At 43.6% G+C, this 20,253-nt stretch overlaps 1 protein-coding gene across 1 annotated transcript in view; it reads left to right on the top strand.

Moving 5' to 3' along the window:
- The window catches only part of MYO9A (myosin IXA), a 215,917-nt gene that overhangs the window by 179,683 nt on the left and 15,981 nt on the right, over positions 1-20,253 (top strand). The window contains exons 36-41 of the mRNA XM_068273609.1: positions 4,441-4,633; positions 6,978-7,106; positions 9,406-9,511; positions 9,644-9,775; positions 13,769-13,892; positions 14,031-14,084. Of these exons, the coding sequence (XP_068129710.1) occupies positions 4,441-4,633; positions 6,978-7,106; positions 9,406-9,511; positions 9,644-9,775; positions 13,769-13,892; positions 14,031-14,084 (738 nt within the window). The remainder of the gene's footprint in view (positions 1-4,440; positions 4,634-6,977; positions 7,107-9,405; positions 9,512-9,643; positions 9,776-13,768; positions 13,893-14,030; positions 14,085-20,253) is intronic.

Consider the following 20,253-nt stretch of genomic DNA (forward strand, 5'->3'; position numbering starts at 1 on the left):
AGTGAGTTCAGGAGGGTGACAGCTGAGGGGAAGAAAGAGTTCCTGTGCCTTGAGGTTTTGGTGGCGATGGCTCGAAACCTACGGCCTAACGGAAGTCTGCTGAAGAACCGCTGGCCAGGGTGAGAGGGGTCGCCGGCAATCCTCCGTGCACTTGAGCATAGCCTGGAGTTGTGGAGGAGGTCAAGCGAAGGTAGAGGTCTGCCGATGATTCTCTCTGCTGATCTAATGACCCTCTGAAGTTTGTATCTGTCTCTGGTGGAGGAGCCAGCGTACCATACTAGGATGAAGGAGCAGAGGACGGACTCGATGGTGGCGGTGTAGTAGCACGTCAGTAGCTCTTGAGCCATGCCGAACTTCTTCAGTTGGCGGAGGAAGAAAAGCCTCTGCTGGGCTTTCTTCTGGGTCACGGCTGTGTTTTCCTTCCAGCTCAGGTCTTTGGAGATGGTGGTGCCCAGAAGGCGAACACTGGCTACTCTCTCGACCTCGGTGCCAATGATAAAGATTGGTGTGGGGGGGGTGAGGGGCATGCTTCCTGAAATCCACAATCAGCTCTACAGTTTTGGATGAGTTGAGGACCAGCCTGTTTTCCCTACACCACTGGCAAACTCTGTCAACCTCCTGGCGATAGGCCTGCTCATCATTGTTTTTTACTAGCCCAACGATGGTGGTGTCATCTACAAATTTGATGACCTTGACAGAGTTTTCCTTGGATCTGCAGTTGTTCGTGTAGAGGGAGAACAGGATCGGTGACAGGACGTAGCCTTGTGGGGCCCCCGTGTTCGTTGTCCTCGGTTGAGAGGTGACCTCCCCAAGCTTAATGACTTGTGTTCTGTTAGTCAGGAAGTCTGTGATCCACCCATGGAGTGTGGGAGGGACATTCAGCTCTGTAAGATTGTCCTGCAGTATGCGGGGGCAGATGGTGTTGAAGGCAGAGCCGAAGTCCAGTAGTAGAATCCTGGCGTATGTGTTAGGTTTGTCCAGGTGGTCGTATGTGAGCTCAAGGCAGATGGTGACCGCATCATCAGTGGATCTGTTCGCCCTGTATGCAAACTGGGATGGATCCATTTGGGGGGAGGTAACAAACTTAATGTGTGACAAGACGACTCTCTCAAAGGTTTTCATGATGTTAGATGTCAGGGCCACTGGTCTGTAGTTATTGAGGTCCGAGTTACCATGTTTTTTGGGGACAGGGATAATGGTAGACTTTTTGAAACATGCCGAGACTTTGCCGACCTGGAGGGATTTGGAGAATATGGAAGTGAGGATGGGTGCCAGCTGGTGTTTTCAGACAGGCTGGTGACACGCCGTCCGGGCCAGAGGCTTTCCTGGGGTTTAGCGAGGACAGGTGGAAGAGGACATCAGCCTCACTCACAGCTGGAGGTGGGGGGCTCGAGACTGAGAAATAATCCGCGCCAGGAGAGGGGTGTGCCGGTGCTGTTACTGGCTCCCCCAATGCCTCCAGGTCCTCAAACCTGCAGTAAAAGTTGCTAAGGTCCTTGGCTAGCTCAGTACTGGGTATTGCGTGTTGTGGGGGAGGCTTATAGTTTGTGGTGGCTTTAGGCCCCTTCCAGACAGCTCGTGTATCATTTGATCGCAGGTTGCATCTTATCCTTTCTGCGTACTCCCTCTTTGCGGCTCTCCGTTCTCGCTTCAGGTTGTTCCTTGCTGTCTTGTATTCCTCTTGGTTGCCGGACTTGTGCGCCACCTCCTTGCTCCTCCGCAGTTTCCGTAGTTTGTTGCAGAACCACGGTTTATTGTTCGGATAGACTTTGACGGTCTTGGTTGGTACGCAAGAGTCTTCACAGAAGCTGATGTATGAGGAGATGTTGTCCGCCCACTCGTCAAGGTCTGGAGCTTCCATGGCCTTACAGTCAGTGCAGTCGAAGCATGCCTGAAGTTGGAGTTTGGCCTCGCTTGACCACACTTTGGTGAATTTGAGAACAGGTTTTTGCTGACTCCAGGCGCCTCCTGTAGGTGGGGATCAGATGAATGAGAGAGTGGTCCGAGGAGCCCAGCGCTGCCATTGGTATGGCTTTGTATGCATCTTTCAGCCCTGTGTAGCAGTGATCGAGAGTGTTCTGATTTCTGGTGGGGCCTATTGAAGTCGTCCAATACAATGAACAGCGAGTCGGGAAGGGTTGATTCCCATTTTGTAATGGTGTCGCTGAGGTCACGCAGAGCATGTCTGACTTCGGCGTCAGGTGGTATGTACACGCCAACAAGAACGTAGGAGGAAAACTCCCTGGGCGAATATTTTGGCCTGCAGTTGACAATTAGAAGTTCAATCTTAGGGGAGCACTTCCTGGTTAGTACTGATGAGTTGGGGCACCATGACTGGCCGATGTAAAAGCAGATGCCACCACCCTTCTTTTTACCCGAGAGGGTGGGGTCACGGTCGGCCCGGATGAGGCTGAAGTCCGGAAGGTGAAGGGCATTGTCTGGGATGTCATCATGCAGCCACGTTTCTGTGAAACAGAGGATAGGGGTACTGCTGCTGAACTCCTTCTTTTCACTGAGGAGACGAAGTTCATCTAGTTTGTTAGGGAGGGAGCAGACATTTGACAGCAGGATCGAGGGGATGGCTGACCTGAGACCTTTCCTCTTGAGTCTCACCTGGGCACCTGCCCGGCAGCCCCTCTTCCGCCGTCCCGCGGGGGATGACCGAGCAGGGCCTGCAAGCTCTTGTGCATGGCTCCAGACGGTGTTGTATAAAAGCCTGCTCTCGGGTAGGGGCGGGCTGCGTGATTCCCATCTCAGAAGCTGCGATCTAGTGTAGGTGATGCGCTGGGGTGGCATATAAAGAGCAGTACTGTGTGACTGGTGAGGGTGGGAGTAGAGGCGTGGTGGTGCTAGTGGAAGTACGTGAGCAGGTCGGGAGCAAACTGGTGAAGACTGGAGCAAAACTGGCATACCCTAACAGTCCTTAAGCGTGGTGTTTTAGCCTAGCAGTAGCCTGGGGGACAGGACGGGGAAAAGACCATTAGTTAGACGCCAGCTGTTGCCTCCTCAGGGACACTGAAAGTCCGTTCAACAGCAGTCGCAGGGTGGTACTATAAGCAGGGCAGACCAGGCTCACCAGAGGCAGGGTGCACACTTCCCTGGGGCTTTCTTCAGACCCTTGCAGCCGACTGTCCCACGCTGACAGCTCAGTTCGCAGCTGCCGGCCCGGGGTCCCCACACGGGGCAGAGGACAACCTCGAGGTTGTACGCGGAGTACTGCGCAGGCGCAGTAGAGGAAGCCTGACGAGACACCATGCGGGGACCCCGTGCTGGCGGCAGAGAGCAGAGTTGCGGCGTGGGACATGTCAGCTGTAAGGGGCTGGAGAAAGCCCCAGGTAAGTAAATCGGCTTTCATGTCAATTGCCTAATTATTCCTTTTAGGGGCCACAGACTGTTAGTCCAGAAGCGGTTAAGCATTTTTTAAATTAAACTTTCTGAAATCCGGGGTAGCTTTTCTTTAAGTTAAAGGAACAAAAAAGCAACCCCTAAAAATTAGCATTTTATTCCCCAGAATATCGGCATAGAGAAAGGCATACAGGCATACATGATACAATTTGTAGCCGACAGCAGAAACAATATTTATGGGAGAGAACAATAAATGTTTCACTGATCAATAATTTGGGAAATGCCAATCTTTTTACCCCAGAATACTAAAGCTGCACTGTTGATTACACACCCCACTCCCACCTTCGGCCCACCAGTGCTTGATCAATAAAAAACGACTATGAAGGCAGATTGTTTTAATCAATTATTTCATCACAAATTAAAGTGCTGTAGTTTTTAATGGGTTTTTATGAGATACATTTTTTTTTTCACATCGAAAACCTCTATTTTTGGGAAATGTAACATCCGTAATACCAGATAAGTGTATGGTTGTCCTTAAAGTGTCTTTTCAATACATCCAACGGATTTTAAATATGGTTACATTACGTCATACATGGCTCAGTAATCCTGTAAGGGACATAAACAATACATTCTCTGGGCGAGCGATCGTTCAACTCAATCATAATATTGATTGGAAAGATAGTTCGGGCCCCCACTAACTGAAAGAAAGCAGTTGTGCAATTAGATCAGATTAATGGAATTGATCCGGAAAATGGATCGATTCCATCATTCTGATAGAATTGCATAGCAGCTTTCTTTCCTTTAGTGGGCCCAAACGATTGTTTCTGATCGAATCAGAAGATCGATCGTCTGGAAAATTGTATAGTCAATGGACACATTAAGACCAATTGTGCATAAAAATACTCTTAGTTGACAAAAACATTGCTGGTTCTTGAAATATTGAAGCACTTCTAAAACTAAGAGGGATTTTTCTGTAATACAGAATATATCCCCCAGTATTTGTAAAGCTTTAATTTGTAATGTGACCATCTTGTCTTTTATTTTCCAAAATATTTTTAATATTCCTCTATTGTTTCTGTGTTGTCCCATATTTAGTATGACAGTGAACTGTCCAATCGTCACTTTGGAGTAGAATTGTCTCGTCTCACTAATGAAGACCGCATGGTTCCGGTGTTGCTGGAGAAACTCATTAATTACATTGAGATGCATGGCCTGTATACAGAGGGCATATACAGGAAGCCAGGGGCCAATAACAAGATCCGGGAACTAAGGCAGAATCTGGACACAGGTATGACTTCTCCCCTACCTATCCATGCCTCTGGTGTCTGTCTAATCATCCAAGTTACATTGCCTCTATGGAAGGGAACTAAACTTTCCCAATTATATTGTTCCCCAGATCATGCAGTCTACAGTAAGAGCAGACAGCAAAAAAGGGAGAAACAAATGTATTACACACTGTCCTTATGGGAGGGTTGACAGCTTAAACAATGCAGTGGAATACCAGAGTGTCATCATTTCTTATTTGCTGGGCTTCCGTTAAAGCTGTTTAAAGCAAACCTGTGTCATATTTGATGCAGTGTGGACCAACGGTATGGCTGTATTGTATACTGTTTTATTTCAAAACCTGCACTGCAGGGATGCAGCTAAGAGGCTTTAGTAATGTGCCTTACTGCTTTGTATTCCCCTTCTGTACCTCCTCCTGGTACATGACTGTAGTCACACCCCTACTCACATAGGAGCAGTCGTGGGGTGGAAAGCTGTAAAACCCCACCAACATCAAACCAGGTTGTTAAAGTCAGATGGGTAGGCAGTGTAGCTATTCATCCCTCCCGCCCATGGGACTGTGAGCCAACCTCTATCCCAAATGCATAATAGTTGTTTAGTCATGTGGGTGGGCTGCAGTCAGACTCCTGTTCCTGGACGTTGTGACTGCCGCAGCTCACTATGGGCTGGTTATTCAAAATAAGCACTATTCTAGTGGGTTAAAAGCCTGTATTGGCTGGATTGTGTACTGGTTAAGGGCTCTGCCTTTGACATGGGAGACCAGGGTTCGAATCCTGGCTAGGGTCAGTACCTGTTCAGTAAGGAGTTCAAGGCAAGACTCCCTAACTCTGCAGGGTGGCCTCTTGAGAGCGCCCCAGTGGCTGCAGCTCTTGAGCGCTTTGAGTCCGCCAGGAGAGAAGCGCTATATAAATGTTCGGATTATTATTATGCAGTAGTCTTGTCCATATTGGCCAGTGTATGATGTTTGACAGAGTGCAGCATTAAAGGACAGCTAAAGTGAGAGGTAAATGGAGGTTGCCATAATTTCCTTTTAAACATACCAGTTGCCTGACAGCCCTGCTGATCTTTCTGGCATCAGTAGTGTCTGACTGAAGTTTGACTGGATTTGTCGTATGCTTGTTTCAGGTGTGTGATTCAAACGTCTGATCTGCATGCTTGTTCAGGGTCTAAGGCTAAAAGTATTAGCGGCAGAGGATCAGCAGGATAGCCAGTCAGTTTTCATTGTTTTAAAGGACATAAATCGGGCAGCCTACATATCCCTCTCAGTTCAGTTGTCCTTTAAAGGAAACCTAAAGTCACAGGGAAAAAAAACAAACATTTAACCTCCTTAGCGGTAATCCCGAGTCAGGCTCTGGATGGAAATCCGCAGCTCAGAGCGGTAATCGCATGCCTGAGTGAGTTATATGCAGGAGCTGCTGCAGACCTCTGTGGTATGTTGTTTTTAGGGTTTAAAAGCTTGTGAAAAAATGGCATGGTTTTTAGAACCTAAATCTGGATATAATCATAACACCAGGGAGGTGAACTCACCTGGGGCTTCTACCGGCCCCCTGCAGCCGCCCTGTGCCCAAGCAGTCACTGGGCGATGCGTATGCGGCTGCAGGGGGTCGGTAGAGTCTCTAGGGGAGTTCAAGTTTTTATTTATTTTTTTATTTTAGGTTTCCTTTAAGCTACCAATTAAAAGACCTGCAGAAGAGTTTATAAGCAGATAGCAGTGACTGCAACGGCCATGCACAGTAGTATGAAAATGATCTAAACTGGGGTATCATTTCATATAGCAGGGAACTGCTTTCCTTTGCCATCCAGTTTGAAGAATTCAACACAATTTGCGGCACATACTGTGAAAAATGTGACGAGTTTACAATAAAGTAAAAAGAATGCTTATAATGATTGTCCATAAATGTGGTACTTCTTTCCATATCTGGAATGCACTTAATTTCTGGGGCTTTGAATTTATTCTGTTGTACACAATTGAAATGCAGCTGGTGTTATCTTCTGCTCTCAATATGTATTTTCCATGCTTTATTGCCAATGTATGTGCAATGAGAACTGAAGCAAATTGCCCAGAGCAACCATTTAGACTTCTGTTTTCATTTATTGTTCTGTGAGGTTGCACAGCTGACACATTTTTTACAGAGTCTATCAAACCATTCATGTCACTGTTTCTCGGAGAGACCGATGAAGCCTGATTGGATGTTCAGGGCACCTGCACCCCATTTGCTCTGTATGTCTGAGCCGGTGTTAATAAATCCTACCCTTAATATTATTTTGCTCAAGTGACTTTCTGTCAGTGTTCTACTGTACTCCGATCTCTAAATTTCATTCCAGTATTTGTTTCTTTTTTTCTGCAGATATTGACAGTGTTAATCTAGATGATTATAACATCCATGTGATTGCCAGCGTGTTCAAGCAATGGTTAAGGGAGCTTCCAAATCCACTGATGACGTTTGAACTGTATGAAGAGTTTATCAGGTCTATGGGTAAGTAACATATATTAGGCCGGATCCAATTCACATTTTCTCCTAGGTGAAATCTTCATATCTTATCAATAAAATGCCTTTTAAGCCACCAGCAAGCAAGAAAATACTTAAAAGTTATTTGAGGCCCCTTTTACACTCACTGCGTTGCGTTGCATTGCATCAGTTGCCGCATCCCATTGCAAATGTAGTGATAGCTCTTTGGGGCTTTCACACAGTACAGGGTGCAGAGTTTTACGGTGGGGCCCATCAGTGCAAGAGTAACGTTTGCGATGGCGCAGTATCCCAAGAAGTGAGACAGAAAATGTCACACCAAACCAAGTGTAAAAAGAACCCTTAGACAGAAGATGAAAGATTATCTCTTAAAGCGGAATATAACCCTGCATTTCAACTTTGCTCTAAAACATTATTTACAGCATATTATATGCAAAAAGCATTTTTTTTTTTTACTAGACCAGCATTGGAAGGGTTAAACACAGAGGTTTTAAGTTCCGTGCAGACGTTCAGATAGTTACATTCTATTTAGTTATATGTATATATTTAGAAATGTTACACACTCTTTGGCTGTCCTCCAACTCCTTCTCAGTCAGAGAGATGAGTCACATTCCACACTTAGATACTTGTTGTTTATATAAATGTATCTAACTCAAGTTCGGATGCCTCTGCAGAAATCTCCAGGGACTTTGAAGCCCTGTGTAACCCTTCCAATGCTGGTCTAGTAAAAAAAAAATGCTGGTTGCATATAATATACTGTAAATAATGTTTTAGAGCAAAGTTGAAATGCAGGATTATATTCCGCTTTAAGGAGGAAAAGTGTATTTGGCCCATTGTGTCATGTTTCAGACATAGTTTCTAAAGTCAGTATTATAACTTCATTTCTTCCTCTGAATGTTCTTCTCTCATTATTTCCATGCAACTAAAGCCCCTTCTGATTTTCTTCAGTATTATAGTAAAACCCCCATTACTCAGCACCGAGGAGGATAGGCTGATGCCGGATAAGTGTAGTTTCTGGTTGCTTGAGAGTCAATGTTAATAGGCTTATGCTAAAAAATCAAACAAAAAACAATCAGTACTATACCCCCATACTGTATATGTACCATAAACTCTATTTATTTTTAATTACTGTATTTCAACATTAATAAAGACAAGGGACAGACTTACAGAGAATCTGTACTGTCCGATCTGTACAATAATAAACCTACCAATCAAGTCACTGTGATCTCCTGGATCCCTCTTTGCCATTTCCGCCACTCCCCGCCGTGATCCTGGCTTTTAATCGCCAGTTTTAGGCAGTGTTTACAAACCAAAAACATGGCCGCTAACCAGGAAGTGATGTTTGTGTATATGTATATCATGTTACAGTATACTACAAGTTTTTATTACATAGTGAACTCCAGTCAGGGATTCTCAGTTTCCCAGCATGGGAAGCTCCCTTCCCCCTCAGACAAGCTGAAATTGAGAGCAGAGAGCTGTCTGTGATTAATGGCCCATACTCACGAGGGACAATTGTCGCCGCAACACGCGGGGCGCGCGTGTTGCGGCGACAGGTCGCCCGTGAGTATGGGCCGCGCGCACCCCGAACTGTCGCCCGTCGCTGATGTCGCCAGTCGATTGAAATGTTCAATTGCCTGGCGACAGTCGCCGCCGCAGCTGTCGCTAGTCCGCGTGAGTACGCAGACTAGCGACAGCAACCTCCATTAAGGTACACAGAGCTTCCGGCGGGGGGAGGAGGAACGTCGGCGACAGCTTCCGTCGCGCCGCCGGTCCCTCTTCCGCGTGTGTACGCGGAGGGACCTGGTGAGGAGCTGTCGCCGACCTGTCGCCCACACGCTCACGTGTGCTGGCGACAGGCAACTTTTGCTGCCCGTGAGTATGGGCCATTATACACAAAGCACACACACAGAGCCTGCAGGGGGAGTGGAGTATATTAGATATATTACAGAGACAGTGCAACTAGAAAAGGCTACAGTAATCCAGAGCACATTAGAACAGGTATAGGAACTTATAGGATAGAAGAAATGAGGCTGAAAATTTGGTTACAGAGTCTCTTTAACATAATGTAACAGAGGTTTATTACTGTATAAAGAAGTGTAAAAATAGATTTATGTATCCTGCAAGGCCAGGATTTGTTTTTCTGGTTGCTGGAGACTTCTGGTTAACGGAGTTCTAAATAACGGGGGTTTTACTGTATTTCCATGTGCCTTTGCACTGGCTGTTTAAGGCCTGAGCTGCTCTAGCTTCCATTTTTCCCTCATAGTTTCATGCTGATCCTGAGTGTATTTGTTATTTCATGTTCCTGCAGGTCTTGGGGAGAGAAAGGAAACCGTGCGGGGAGTCTATTCAATCATTGATCAGCTCTCACGGACGTACCTCAGCACTTTGGAAAGGCTCATTTTTCACCTTGTCAGGTAACTGGTGTTCTATTATAGAATTGCCTGTATTTACTCCTGTATGGTAAATGTGTGCCACTGTATATATGAATGCAGTACCACTTGTAGGAATGTCATTTTCCTTTACTTCCTGTCATCTTATGTCTTTAGGATTGCTCAGCAAGAGGAGACCAATCGCATGTCTGCCAATGCACTGGCAATTGTGTTTGCCCCTTGTATTCTCCGCTGTCCCGACACCACAGACCCCCTGCAAAGTGTACAGGATATTAGCAAGACCACAGCGTAAGAAAGACACAGTGACTAACTGCTTTCATTTTCCTTTAAAATCAGTACAAAGACTAACTGAACCATGCAACACCTTTTACTCTGTAAATTCTGTAGAGATATTGTAATGTCATTTGTTTGAAATCTACAGCATTTAAGTTCAGTATATGATTACCTCTTTTAGTCTCTGTTGCCCCAACTTAGTAAAACAGTACAAGTGCAATGTCCATAGCAACCAATAAGAATCCATGTTATACGAGTTTTAAATTCAGTACTAACTGCTTACTGGATGTTATTCCACCTTGCATTCAGGAGCGTAGCAATAGGGGTCGCAGAGGTTGCGATTGAATCGGGGCCCTTGGGCCAGAGGAGCCCCGAAGGGCACACCCTCAACTACAGTATTAGCTCTCTATTGGTCCTGTGCTCATAATAATCACTTCTATAGATACTTTGAATAGTGGTAATCATTAACAAACTGCTCCCCATCCCCTTCTTGCACCTCTGATACTGTAGTTGCCATTGGCAGGTTTTGGTGTGCCGTATCAATTGTTATTTATAGAGTGCTTGGGTGGCCCCATTGTAAAACTTGTATCGGGGCCCACAGCTCCTTAGCTACACCACTGCTTGCCTTGATTAGCTTGCACCCTTGGACTGTATTGAACACAACCATAAATCACAAATGCAGCAATGAGCCACAAAACCTGTGTTAAAGGGAATCTGACGTGTAAATAAAATTATGATGTAATGATTTGTATGTGTAGTACATCTAAGAAATAAAAGCTTAGCAGTAGAGATATGAGTCTAATATTGTTTCCAGTATAGCATGAGTTAAGAAACTCCAGTTGTTATCTATGCAAAAGAGCTTATCTGAGCTGTGTCTTCTGAAGCTTAACCACTTGAGGACCCACCCTTTACCCCCCCTTAAGGACCAGCGCTGGTTTGATTGATCTGTGCTGGGTGGGCTCTGCAGCCCCCAGCACAGATCAGGGTGCAGGCAGGGAGATCAGATTGCCCCCCTTTTTTCCCCCCTATGGGGATGATGTGCTGGGGGGGTCTGATCTCTCCTGCCTGCTGTGGGTGGCGGGGGGGGCACCTCAAAGCCCCCCTCCGCGGCAAAATTCCCCCCTCCCTCTCCTACCTGCTGCCTCCCCCGGTGATCGGGGCTGCACAGGACGGCTATCCGTCCTGTGCAGCCAGTGACAGGACGTCCCCTGTCACATGGCGGCGATCCCCGGCCGCTGATTGGCCGGGGATCGCCGATCTGCCTTACGGCGCTGCTGCGCAGCAGCGCCGTACAAATGTAAACAAAGCGGATTATTTCCGCTTGTGTTTACATCTAGCCTGCGAGCCGCCATCGGCGGCCCGCAGGCTATTCACGGAGCCCCCCGCCGTGATTTGACAGGAAGCAGCCGCTCGTACGAGCGGCTGCTTCCTGATTAATTAGGCTGCAGCTGGCGACGCAGTACTGCGTCGCTGGTCCTGCAGCTGCCACTTTGCCGACGCACGTTATGAGTGTGCGGTCGGCAAGTGGTTAAGGTGCATACACACATCGGACTATAGTCTTTGGAAAATGAAAGATCACAGACCAAGCTTACCACCCTTCATGTAGTATGAGAGCCATACCTACACAGTCTTTTCTATGGAGCTGAACTCCCCATCAGAAAAAAAATCTTTGCAAGATGCTGCACACACAGATGCTGTACAGACACAAAAGATCAGTATCTGCAAAAGATCTGTTCCTGCCAAAAATCCATTCCTGCAAATTGCAATGATAGTCTATGAGATCTGCAGATCATCATACACACATGATTTAACTGACATTCATCTGCAGATCAAGCAATCATCTGCAGATCTGAAAATCCATCCTGGTGGATCTGATCTGCAGATGAATGTCAGTTAAATCATGTGTGTATGATTAACTGCAGATCTCATAGACTATGAATGCAATTTGCAGGAATGGATTTTTGGCAGGAACAGATCTTTTGCAGATACTGATCTTTTGTGTCTGTACAGCATCTGTGTGTGCAGCATCTTGCAAAGATTTTTTTCTGATGTGGAGTTCAGCTCCATAAAAAAGACTGTGTAGAGTATGGCTCTCATACTACATGGAGGGTGGTAAGATTGGTCTGTGATCTTTCATTTTCAAAAGACTATGGTCTGATGTGTGTATGGGGCCTTACTCTGCAGAGTAAAGTTTATTAGCCTGCTCTGTGAAATCATTTAGAATGCTGTGTAGTGTGTAAATAGCAAATAGAGAATGATACAATGTTATAAAAAAAAAAATACAACTTAAAGGAATACTATTGATACCCAAGTGTTCTAAAATGACAGTGTGCAAATAATGTCTAAGTAGCTGTGTAAACATTTTCCTACTTTTCATGTTAAATATCAGAGGCAAAAGCTGTAATTTATTGAGGGTAGTATTTAGCTATATTGGGACAAATCAATTGCAGAAGGGGTGTTTGCTTCAATGCACAGCCAGAGTTGCATATCAGACTACAGAAAGCAAATATCAAACATATCAAAATCTGAAAGCAAAAACAGTATGAAAAAGCTGTGACAATTAGTTACATTTCCTCTGCTCTCTTCAGACACGTCAGTCAGAAACACAGGACACAGGAGCTGCAGCTGTTGGGAGCTCTCTTATCTGTCACACACAGAGCTACACATAGAGTTAACTGATCAAGTGTGAGGGGAATTTCCCCTCTCCTCACGGCTCAGTCAGCCATCAGTTTTGGCATCAGTAAAGTTTCAATGTATTTTGATAACAGTAAACAAAGAAGTTGCTACTAAAATGTATACACCAGTACTTAGCAGCACTTCCCAAACAATTCCTGTGTCAATTGAAAAAAATGTGAATCGGTAGTATTCCTTTAAGATAAAAATTAGACTATTTTCTTTACTACTAATGTTCTATTATCTATACTACACATACAATTCATTATATCATAATTTATTTTATTTTTTTTCGCTTCAGTGTCATTTTAATGACAGCTACAAAGTATTAGCAGGCACTTTAGACTTAATTTATTACTAATGATTTTCAAGCTGTTGTGAATTAGTTGCCTGTGGATCAGTGCAACCAAAACTTTCCTCCGATGCGATGCTCCGATCAGATTATGATCAAATTGTATAGAAAACCACACAGTATGTGGAGAATATCGACTCGAAATGATTCTATGGCTGATTGGAATACAGATTGTCTATAGGATTTTATGATTGTATCTGAAGAGAAAGAACCTTAAGCATCCAGTTTATGGGAACAATCGATAATTACTTTTTGATTACTCAGGATCCCGCAAATCTGATAGAATTATAGCATCTGATGAAAATATTGTTCTGTTAATAGGCACCTTAAAGAGAAACCACAACCTAGAATTGAACTTTATCCCAATCAGTAGCTGATACCCCCTTTTACATGAGAAATATAATGATTTTCACAAACCGACAATCAGGGGGCGCTGTATGACTGATTTTGTGCTGAAACCTCTCCCACAAGAAGCTCTGAGTACCGCGGTACTCTGGGCAAACTGCCACAATGTAACAATGTTCACAGACAGGAATTAGCTGTTTACAGCTGTCTCTAACAGCCAAAACAGCTAGGAGCAGCTACATAACCTGCCCACAGTAAAAATGTCACCATGTAATAAATGTCAGAATGTAAATCTGGGAGAAGAAAGATTTTACAATGAGCAAACACTGACTAAATAATTATACATAATTATGGTAAAAAATGAAGCACTTTTTTTTTACTACATTATTTTCACTGGAGTTACTCTTTAAGTGTGCACAAGCTGAAATCTCAGTTACTAATGACTGCATGGAGACATGTCAGCTCTTATTTTACATGTTCATTAATTGCTAATGCAGCATTATCTCTCCCCCCCCCTACAAAGAAAAATAGGGTTTGCCTTGCTGCCCTCCCACACTATAATACACAGTAGTAACTACTGGTCAATGTTCTCCTGACCTTGCTGTTTCCATTTGCTCTGTCCATGTCTGGTTACATAGGTGTGTGGAGCTAATTGTGATGGAGCAGATGAATAAATACAAAGCGCGCCTGAAGGACATCAATAGCCTTGAGTTTGCGGAGAACAAAGCCAAGAGTCGCCTGTCTCTTATCCGCCGCTCCATGGTAAGTAGAATTTGGGGAGGGTAAGAGCATTTAGTAGTTTAACTAACACAATCAGAACTACCTCCTTTATTCACCATCTTTTTACTACCTCTCTTGCTTCTAACCTTCTGCTCTCCTTTCATTTCCTTTCTAATCCAGAAACCCGTACTAATTGCAGTTAGATTTATGAGCATAAATCGCAGCACCCTGCCGGTATGTATACTATGACCAGGCTGTCTGTGACGCTCACCCATTATGTCCCTCTCCACATCACTGTAGCTGGTCTCACTGCGCAGTGTTTACTATGCATGTGTTTTCATTCTCACATTCTGTCCATTGTAAATATGACTCACGGTAGAAAACCCTGACTGTGCTCACACATTATGAATACTGTATTTGCATGTTGTCTCATTTGCAGATTGCATTTACCCTGAGCCCAGCCCAATAGATTTCATGTGTACCATTCTGTCTGCACCTCAGTGTTTTACTACACCCTTTATGTTCATATGTGCGCGCTGTGCTTTTGGGTCGGCAAACTCAAGTTTGGGAAATGTGGCACATCAAAAATAAATGACTTGGGTATCTCCAAACTATCCATTCAGCACTTGTTCTGAGCTAAGTGTTTATTGTTATTGTATAAGTTAGCAGGCCATTGTAGAATATCTGCTTTACCCAGGTTCCCTTGTTCCTCTTTCACTTGATGGTGCAGTGATAGCATTGGAGGTGAATGCCATACTCTGAGGAAGTCTATTGGAAGCGTCCTTCTGGGATTACAGCCATGCAGACCAATATGATGCATTGTGCAGCATATATTCTGAGCACTGACAGGCTGGTCACCCATGGCGAGGTCTGTTCTAATTGGAGCAGTTAAACCACTGTATGGTCTTGCCCACTGTGCTGCAGCTTAATTTCAGGGTGTTGGCAATTTTCTAACAGCCATCTTTACGTAGAAACAATTTTATTATTATTTTTTGTACATCCTCAAAGGTCTCTGCTACGAGTCTGCTTTAACTTCCAGTGACCAGTACAAGACTGTGTGAGAGCAATAACACTAAATGCAACACACCTGCTCCCCATTCACTCCTGAGACCTTGTAACATGACAAGGTGGAAAAATGTCTTATTGGGCAGAATTTCTTTTTGCCAGAGGTTTATGGCTGTGTTATTTTGATGGGACATACAATTTACAGTATTATACAAGCTGTACATGGATTACTTTATATTAAAGTGTTATATCTTCAGTGTTGTCCCATGAAGAGATAATACAATATTTACAAAAATGTGAGCGGTGTACTCACTTTTGTGAAATACTGTTTGTAAAATATACCCAACTTGTGGCCACCTAAATAACAAGCATACAGCTCCAAAAAGTATTACTAGCAGAAAATCACCATGGCAGGCAAGAAGCACTTGAAAAAGGATGGCAACAATCTCCATATTGATCCCACTTTAAGTTCCATATAGGTATGGTACATATTTCTGGCTGGACTGTATCTGATGTAGTATTTGTATTGCAGTGAACAATACAAAGCTTGGGAATATTATTGATGTACAGTTATTAGATCTCTGCTAAGCTCCGATCTAATAGGGGTCCAGGCAGAGCTGCAAGGTGGTTAGTGATGCCAAGTGGAGATCATATTTAACCACATCCAGAAATGTGCATGCAGCCTTTAAAGTTACCACTGTCTAATTAAAAACCCATATTTTTTTATTTTTTATTTTTTTTAACTACAGTGTTTGAAAACTGTGAGCATTTTTACAAATAACCACATTAATAGGTTCACCATTTGTTTATCTCTTCGCTGATGGGCTTGTCTTTACCATATCCAGGATGTAAGCAAGACATTGGGCCAGTATAGACAGATATATTAAATTCCACATTATTATAAAATAAATATGTATTTCCTAGTACGGTTGCTGTTTTGTACCGCACTTGTAGAAGTGTGTGGAAATCTGGCATGCCTGGAAATAATCTGAGAAAGACAGGACCGGTCAGCTGAGAAGTGCATTACTGACTAAAGTTCTTGAGTATATTTAGTATACAGCCATGCCACATTTACATCATATAGCACACAGTTCCCAACCCTGTCCTCAAGGTCCACCAACAATACATGTTTTGCAGGAAACCACAAACCTACACAGGTGAGGTAATTACTGTCTCAACAGAGCTGATTAACTACCTGTGGGGATTTCTACAAAACATGCACTGTTGGTGGGCCTTGCGGACAGGGTTGGGGAACACTCATTATAGCACATTCTGGTATTCACCACCAGTAAAGAAAAGCATGTTTCAAAATTGTTCTTTTCCCCTTTGCCTAGCTGTCAGTATGTTAAGATACTCACATAACTGCATTTAATCCTTACACTGCCATGGACACCTATAGGTGTTGTGGCATCCATACGCCTTGGTTGTCTACAAGCATTTATAACAAAACTACGTATGCCTACAGCAGATGTCTATAGGCATTTTTGTGTCCCAATATTCCTTTGTACTAATTGCCTTCTAGAATAGGAAAGATCAATGAGATGCAAATTGTTCTAAAATTGGTCCATTTTCAAACTGCATACATTTGCTTGAAAATTTGCATAATCAATTTAAACCCAGATTTAAATTGATTGGTCCATTTTCAAGCTGCATATATTTGCATAAATGTGCAATAACTTGGAACAATTTGCATATCTGTGATATGCATATTTGCATATCTGTGATCGTCCCTATTCTAGAAGCCAGTGGCAAAGTTTTGGCAAGTAATTTTCAGTTGGTGCAGAACTATGTAAATGTTAATACAAATCTATGCAGCTTGTAAAAGGAACATTCAGATGTTTCCATTACAAGATTTGATTAGTCCATATTACAATAGATTTTCATAATAATCATCTCAGATTTATTTACACCTCAATGACATCTCTACTGACTATTGTGGACTTTAGTACATGTAGATTAGGGCAAGACATTTAATGAACACAATAGAAACATAGCTGGCACTGGTGTGTAGCACCAGGCATGGGCTTAAATTTGGATGATCCGGATAGTTACTATCTGGATTTCAGCCAGTAATGCTGTGCGGGGGGCTCAAGCTTACCCGTCTTACGTCTTCTTCCCTTGGCGCCTCCCACGATGCGTTCTAATGCACCGTCACGTGATTACAAACACTTCCTCCTTCAACCCGGAAGGAGGAAGTGTTTGTAATCACGTGACGGTGCATTGGAACGCATCGTGGGAGGCGCCAAGGGACGAGCGAAGAAGATGTCAGACGGGTAAGCTTAACCTCCCTGCCCAACATTACTGGGTGAAATCCACCCGAAGCAGAATTTAAGCCCATGCCTGTGTAGCACTTTCAAAATTAGCTGGCAGTCAAAGGATTAAAGAAACTCTGTAACAAAAATAATTTCTCCTGGGGGTACTCACTTCGGGTAGAGGAAGCCGCTGTATCAGCTCTCCGCTCGGAGATGGGCAGAAATAGTAGAGCGGGCCCGACCGAGATTGGGTATTTCTGAGCATAGAGCACTCTACAGCTCCCCACTGGAGCCAGAAAAGGTAAATATTGCACAGCCTGACAAATTGTTGGCTGTGCGTTCCGTGGGCTACAGCGAGACCGCTGAGGGACATAGGAGGACTGGGGGAAACCTCATTAGGATCCAGAGGCTTTCCCTACCGAGGTGAGTACTCCCCAGGGGAACTTTTTTTTACATAGTCTCTATTACTCAGGTGAGAAATTGTACACCATGTTATGTGATGCTATGTTTTTATCTTCTTCATTTACCTTTTATTCTTACTGTGTGTACTGCAAATCATTCTCAGTGCGATGTCTCTCACACCTGGTGAATAGTTGATTCTGATGAGATGACTTGGGTAGTAAACTGTTTCTAAAGGCTTTCATTTTCCTCCCTCTTAGGTTAACCTTGCACACCTTCACAAATAGTATAGAAAGCTGCCAAACTTATGGTGTATTATACATGTCTCATCTCTATGTATGTAGCATAAACCTCATATGTAGTCCAGTCACGCTTTTTGAATTGCTTTGAGATATGCTAAATTCAGCTATTTTCTATGTGCTTTATTTCACCCACAAAATAGGCATAATTTGTTTCTTATCAATAGGCACTATGGTGGTAATTTGATAAATTGTAGAGTGATATTTTACATTTGACTAAATTACATAGGCATTAATGCACACTAGTTATGCTTTAGCCAACATACACCAAGGAGTATTTGTGTACTTACTGATATGTTGTGACCTACCCAGCAGTAGCGCTGCCCATGTAGAACTCCTAAAGATGGCTGATTCAGGTCAGATTATATGGCAGCAAATGCCTCTTTCAACTCAAACCGGTAACATTTAAACAAACTATTTATTTTCATATATACCTGCCATATTTTATTCTAGGAACTCGCCAACAGCAAGATTTCCTAAACCATGAACAAAGATCCAAACGGAAAAAATAGAGATGTGGGAATAATTTATTTCTAATGAGAACTCCACAGCATTACACAGATCAGACGTTTCTCACCTCTACCCATTCTCATGCACTGTGCTGAATATAATTTGTTTACCAACAACACTTTATTGCATGGAAAAACGTGTACAATGAGAGATGATTTAGATGAGATGAAAAACCATAGAATCATATTATTGAAATATCATAGTAAAAAGATGACAAAAGAAACTGTCAATCATATAACTGAATATAAAAATATAAAATGTTCTTTCAACCATCATGCAATACATACAAGTAAAATATATAGAATCCAAAAACACAAATAGCCCATGTAAGCCGCTTGAATGTCTCAACTACCCATCGTTTAAAGAGGAACTTTAACCAAGGATTGAGCTTCATTTCAACCAGTTACTGATGCTCTCTGTCCTATGAGAAATATCTTTTCTTACATAGATCATCGGGGGGGTCTGTGCAGTTGGGGTGAAACCCCTCCCACAGTGACAAGCTCTTGTTTAGTAACTTTTAAATAAATTCTACATTGTCTTCAAAGATATTTGACCCTCTATATCAGTGATCTGCAAACTTAGGTTTCCAGCTGTTAAGGAACTGCATGTGCCACAATGCATTTGCCTTTATGAATCATGACTGTGGCTATCAGACTTCCCGAAATGCATTGTGGGACTTGTAGTTTCTTAAAGGAGTTATCAAGCAAAAAATAAAGTGTTTCACTTACCTGGGACTTCTACCAGCCCCATGCAGCCATCCTCTGCCCTCGTAGTCACTCACTGCTGCTCTGGTCCCCCTCCTTCAGCTCGTTTAGTTTTTTTCTGACCTTGGGGTCGGTAGGCTGCATTACATACATTTTTACGCATTCTGCTGGTGCAGCAACATGTTAACACATACATTTTTACGCATTAGTGGTTTAACGTGTAAAATTTTACGCGCTGAACCACTAATGCATAAAAATGTATGTGTTAATGTTCCTGCACCAGCGGGAATGCGTAAAAATGTACGCAATGCGGCAAAATCTAAACGAGCTGACGGATGGGGACCAGAGCAGCAGTGAATGACTACGAGGCCATAGGATGGTTGCATGGGGCTGGTAGAAGCCCCAGGTAAGTGAAACTTTTTTTTGCCTGATATCTCCTTTTAACAGCAGGAGGGCCAGGTTTGCAGATCACTGCTCTATACGTTGCCAGAACGTATGGACTAGGTCTTCATTAGAGCCACAATTATGAAAACAGCTTGGCAAAGAGAGATATTTCTTGTGAAGGGTATTATACCAGTGGAAAAATACTTTAAAAGAAGTTTCCCTGGAAGATTTTAATTTGTTGAAAAATATTGTGCTACTGGTTTTCTGAGTACTGGTCAGTCTCAGGTTGTCTGCCGTTGCGAATACATATGTGTGAGCACTCCCACAGTGTGTTAGAACCGGGTGAACCTGGGAATTCACACTTAGCCAGATTACGCTTGTGTTATACTTTAGACCAGTTCCCGGGTGTTGAGACCATGGACCTCACACCCTAGATTAGTATCTTGTTCTATATCTGTTATGACCTTTTGCTCTGTCGACCTCTCTCTTGCCTTCTGATTTGGTACCTCTGCATATCTGTCTACCTGTTGCCAAACCCTACTTGTACCTGGTTACCAAATCAGCCTTCTGTCTCTGTACTTTATCTGCTCGTGTGTTGCCGACCTGGCCTGGCTGACCCTTCTGACTGTCACTAATCCCTTGAGTGTCCAGTCTCTACGTACTATCTGTGGCACTACTCCACCAAGTGTCAGTTAGCTGCAGGGACCCCCTGCTCCTCAGGGAGTCCTCTCTGCAGTACAGCCAAGGACTCTATCCCTTAGGAGTCCTTTGGCTGCAGTATAGTCTGATTCCCAGTATACAGGGAATCATTGGCTCCCAGGTTATCTTTATCACCTCTCCTAGGAGATAG

This window comes from Hyperolius riggenbachi, chromosome 3, assembly GCF_040937935.1.
Source record: "Hyperolius riggenbachi isolate aHypRig1 chromosome 3, aHypRig1.pri, whole genome shotgun sequence".
NCBI lineage: Eukaryota > Metazoa > Chordata > Amphibia > Anura > Hyperoliidae > Hyperolius > Hyperolius riggenbachi.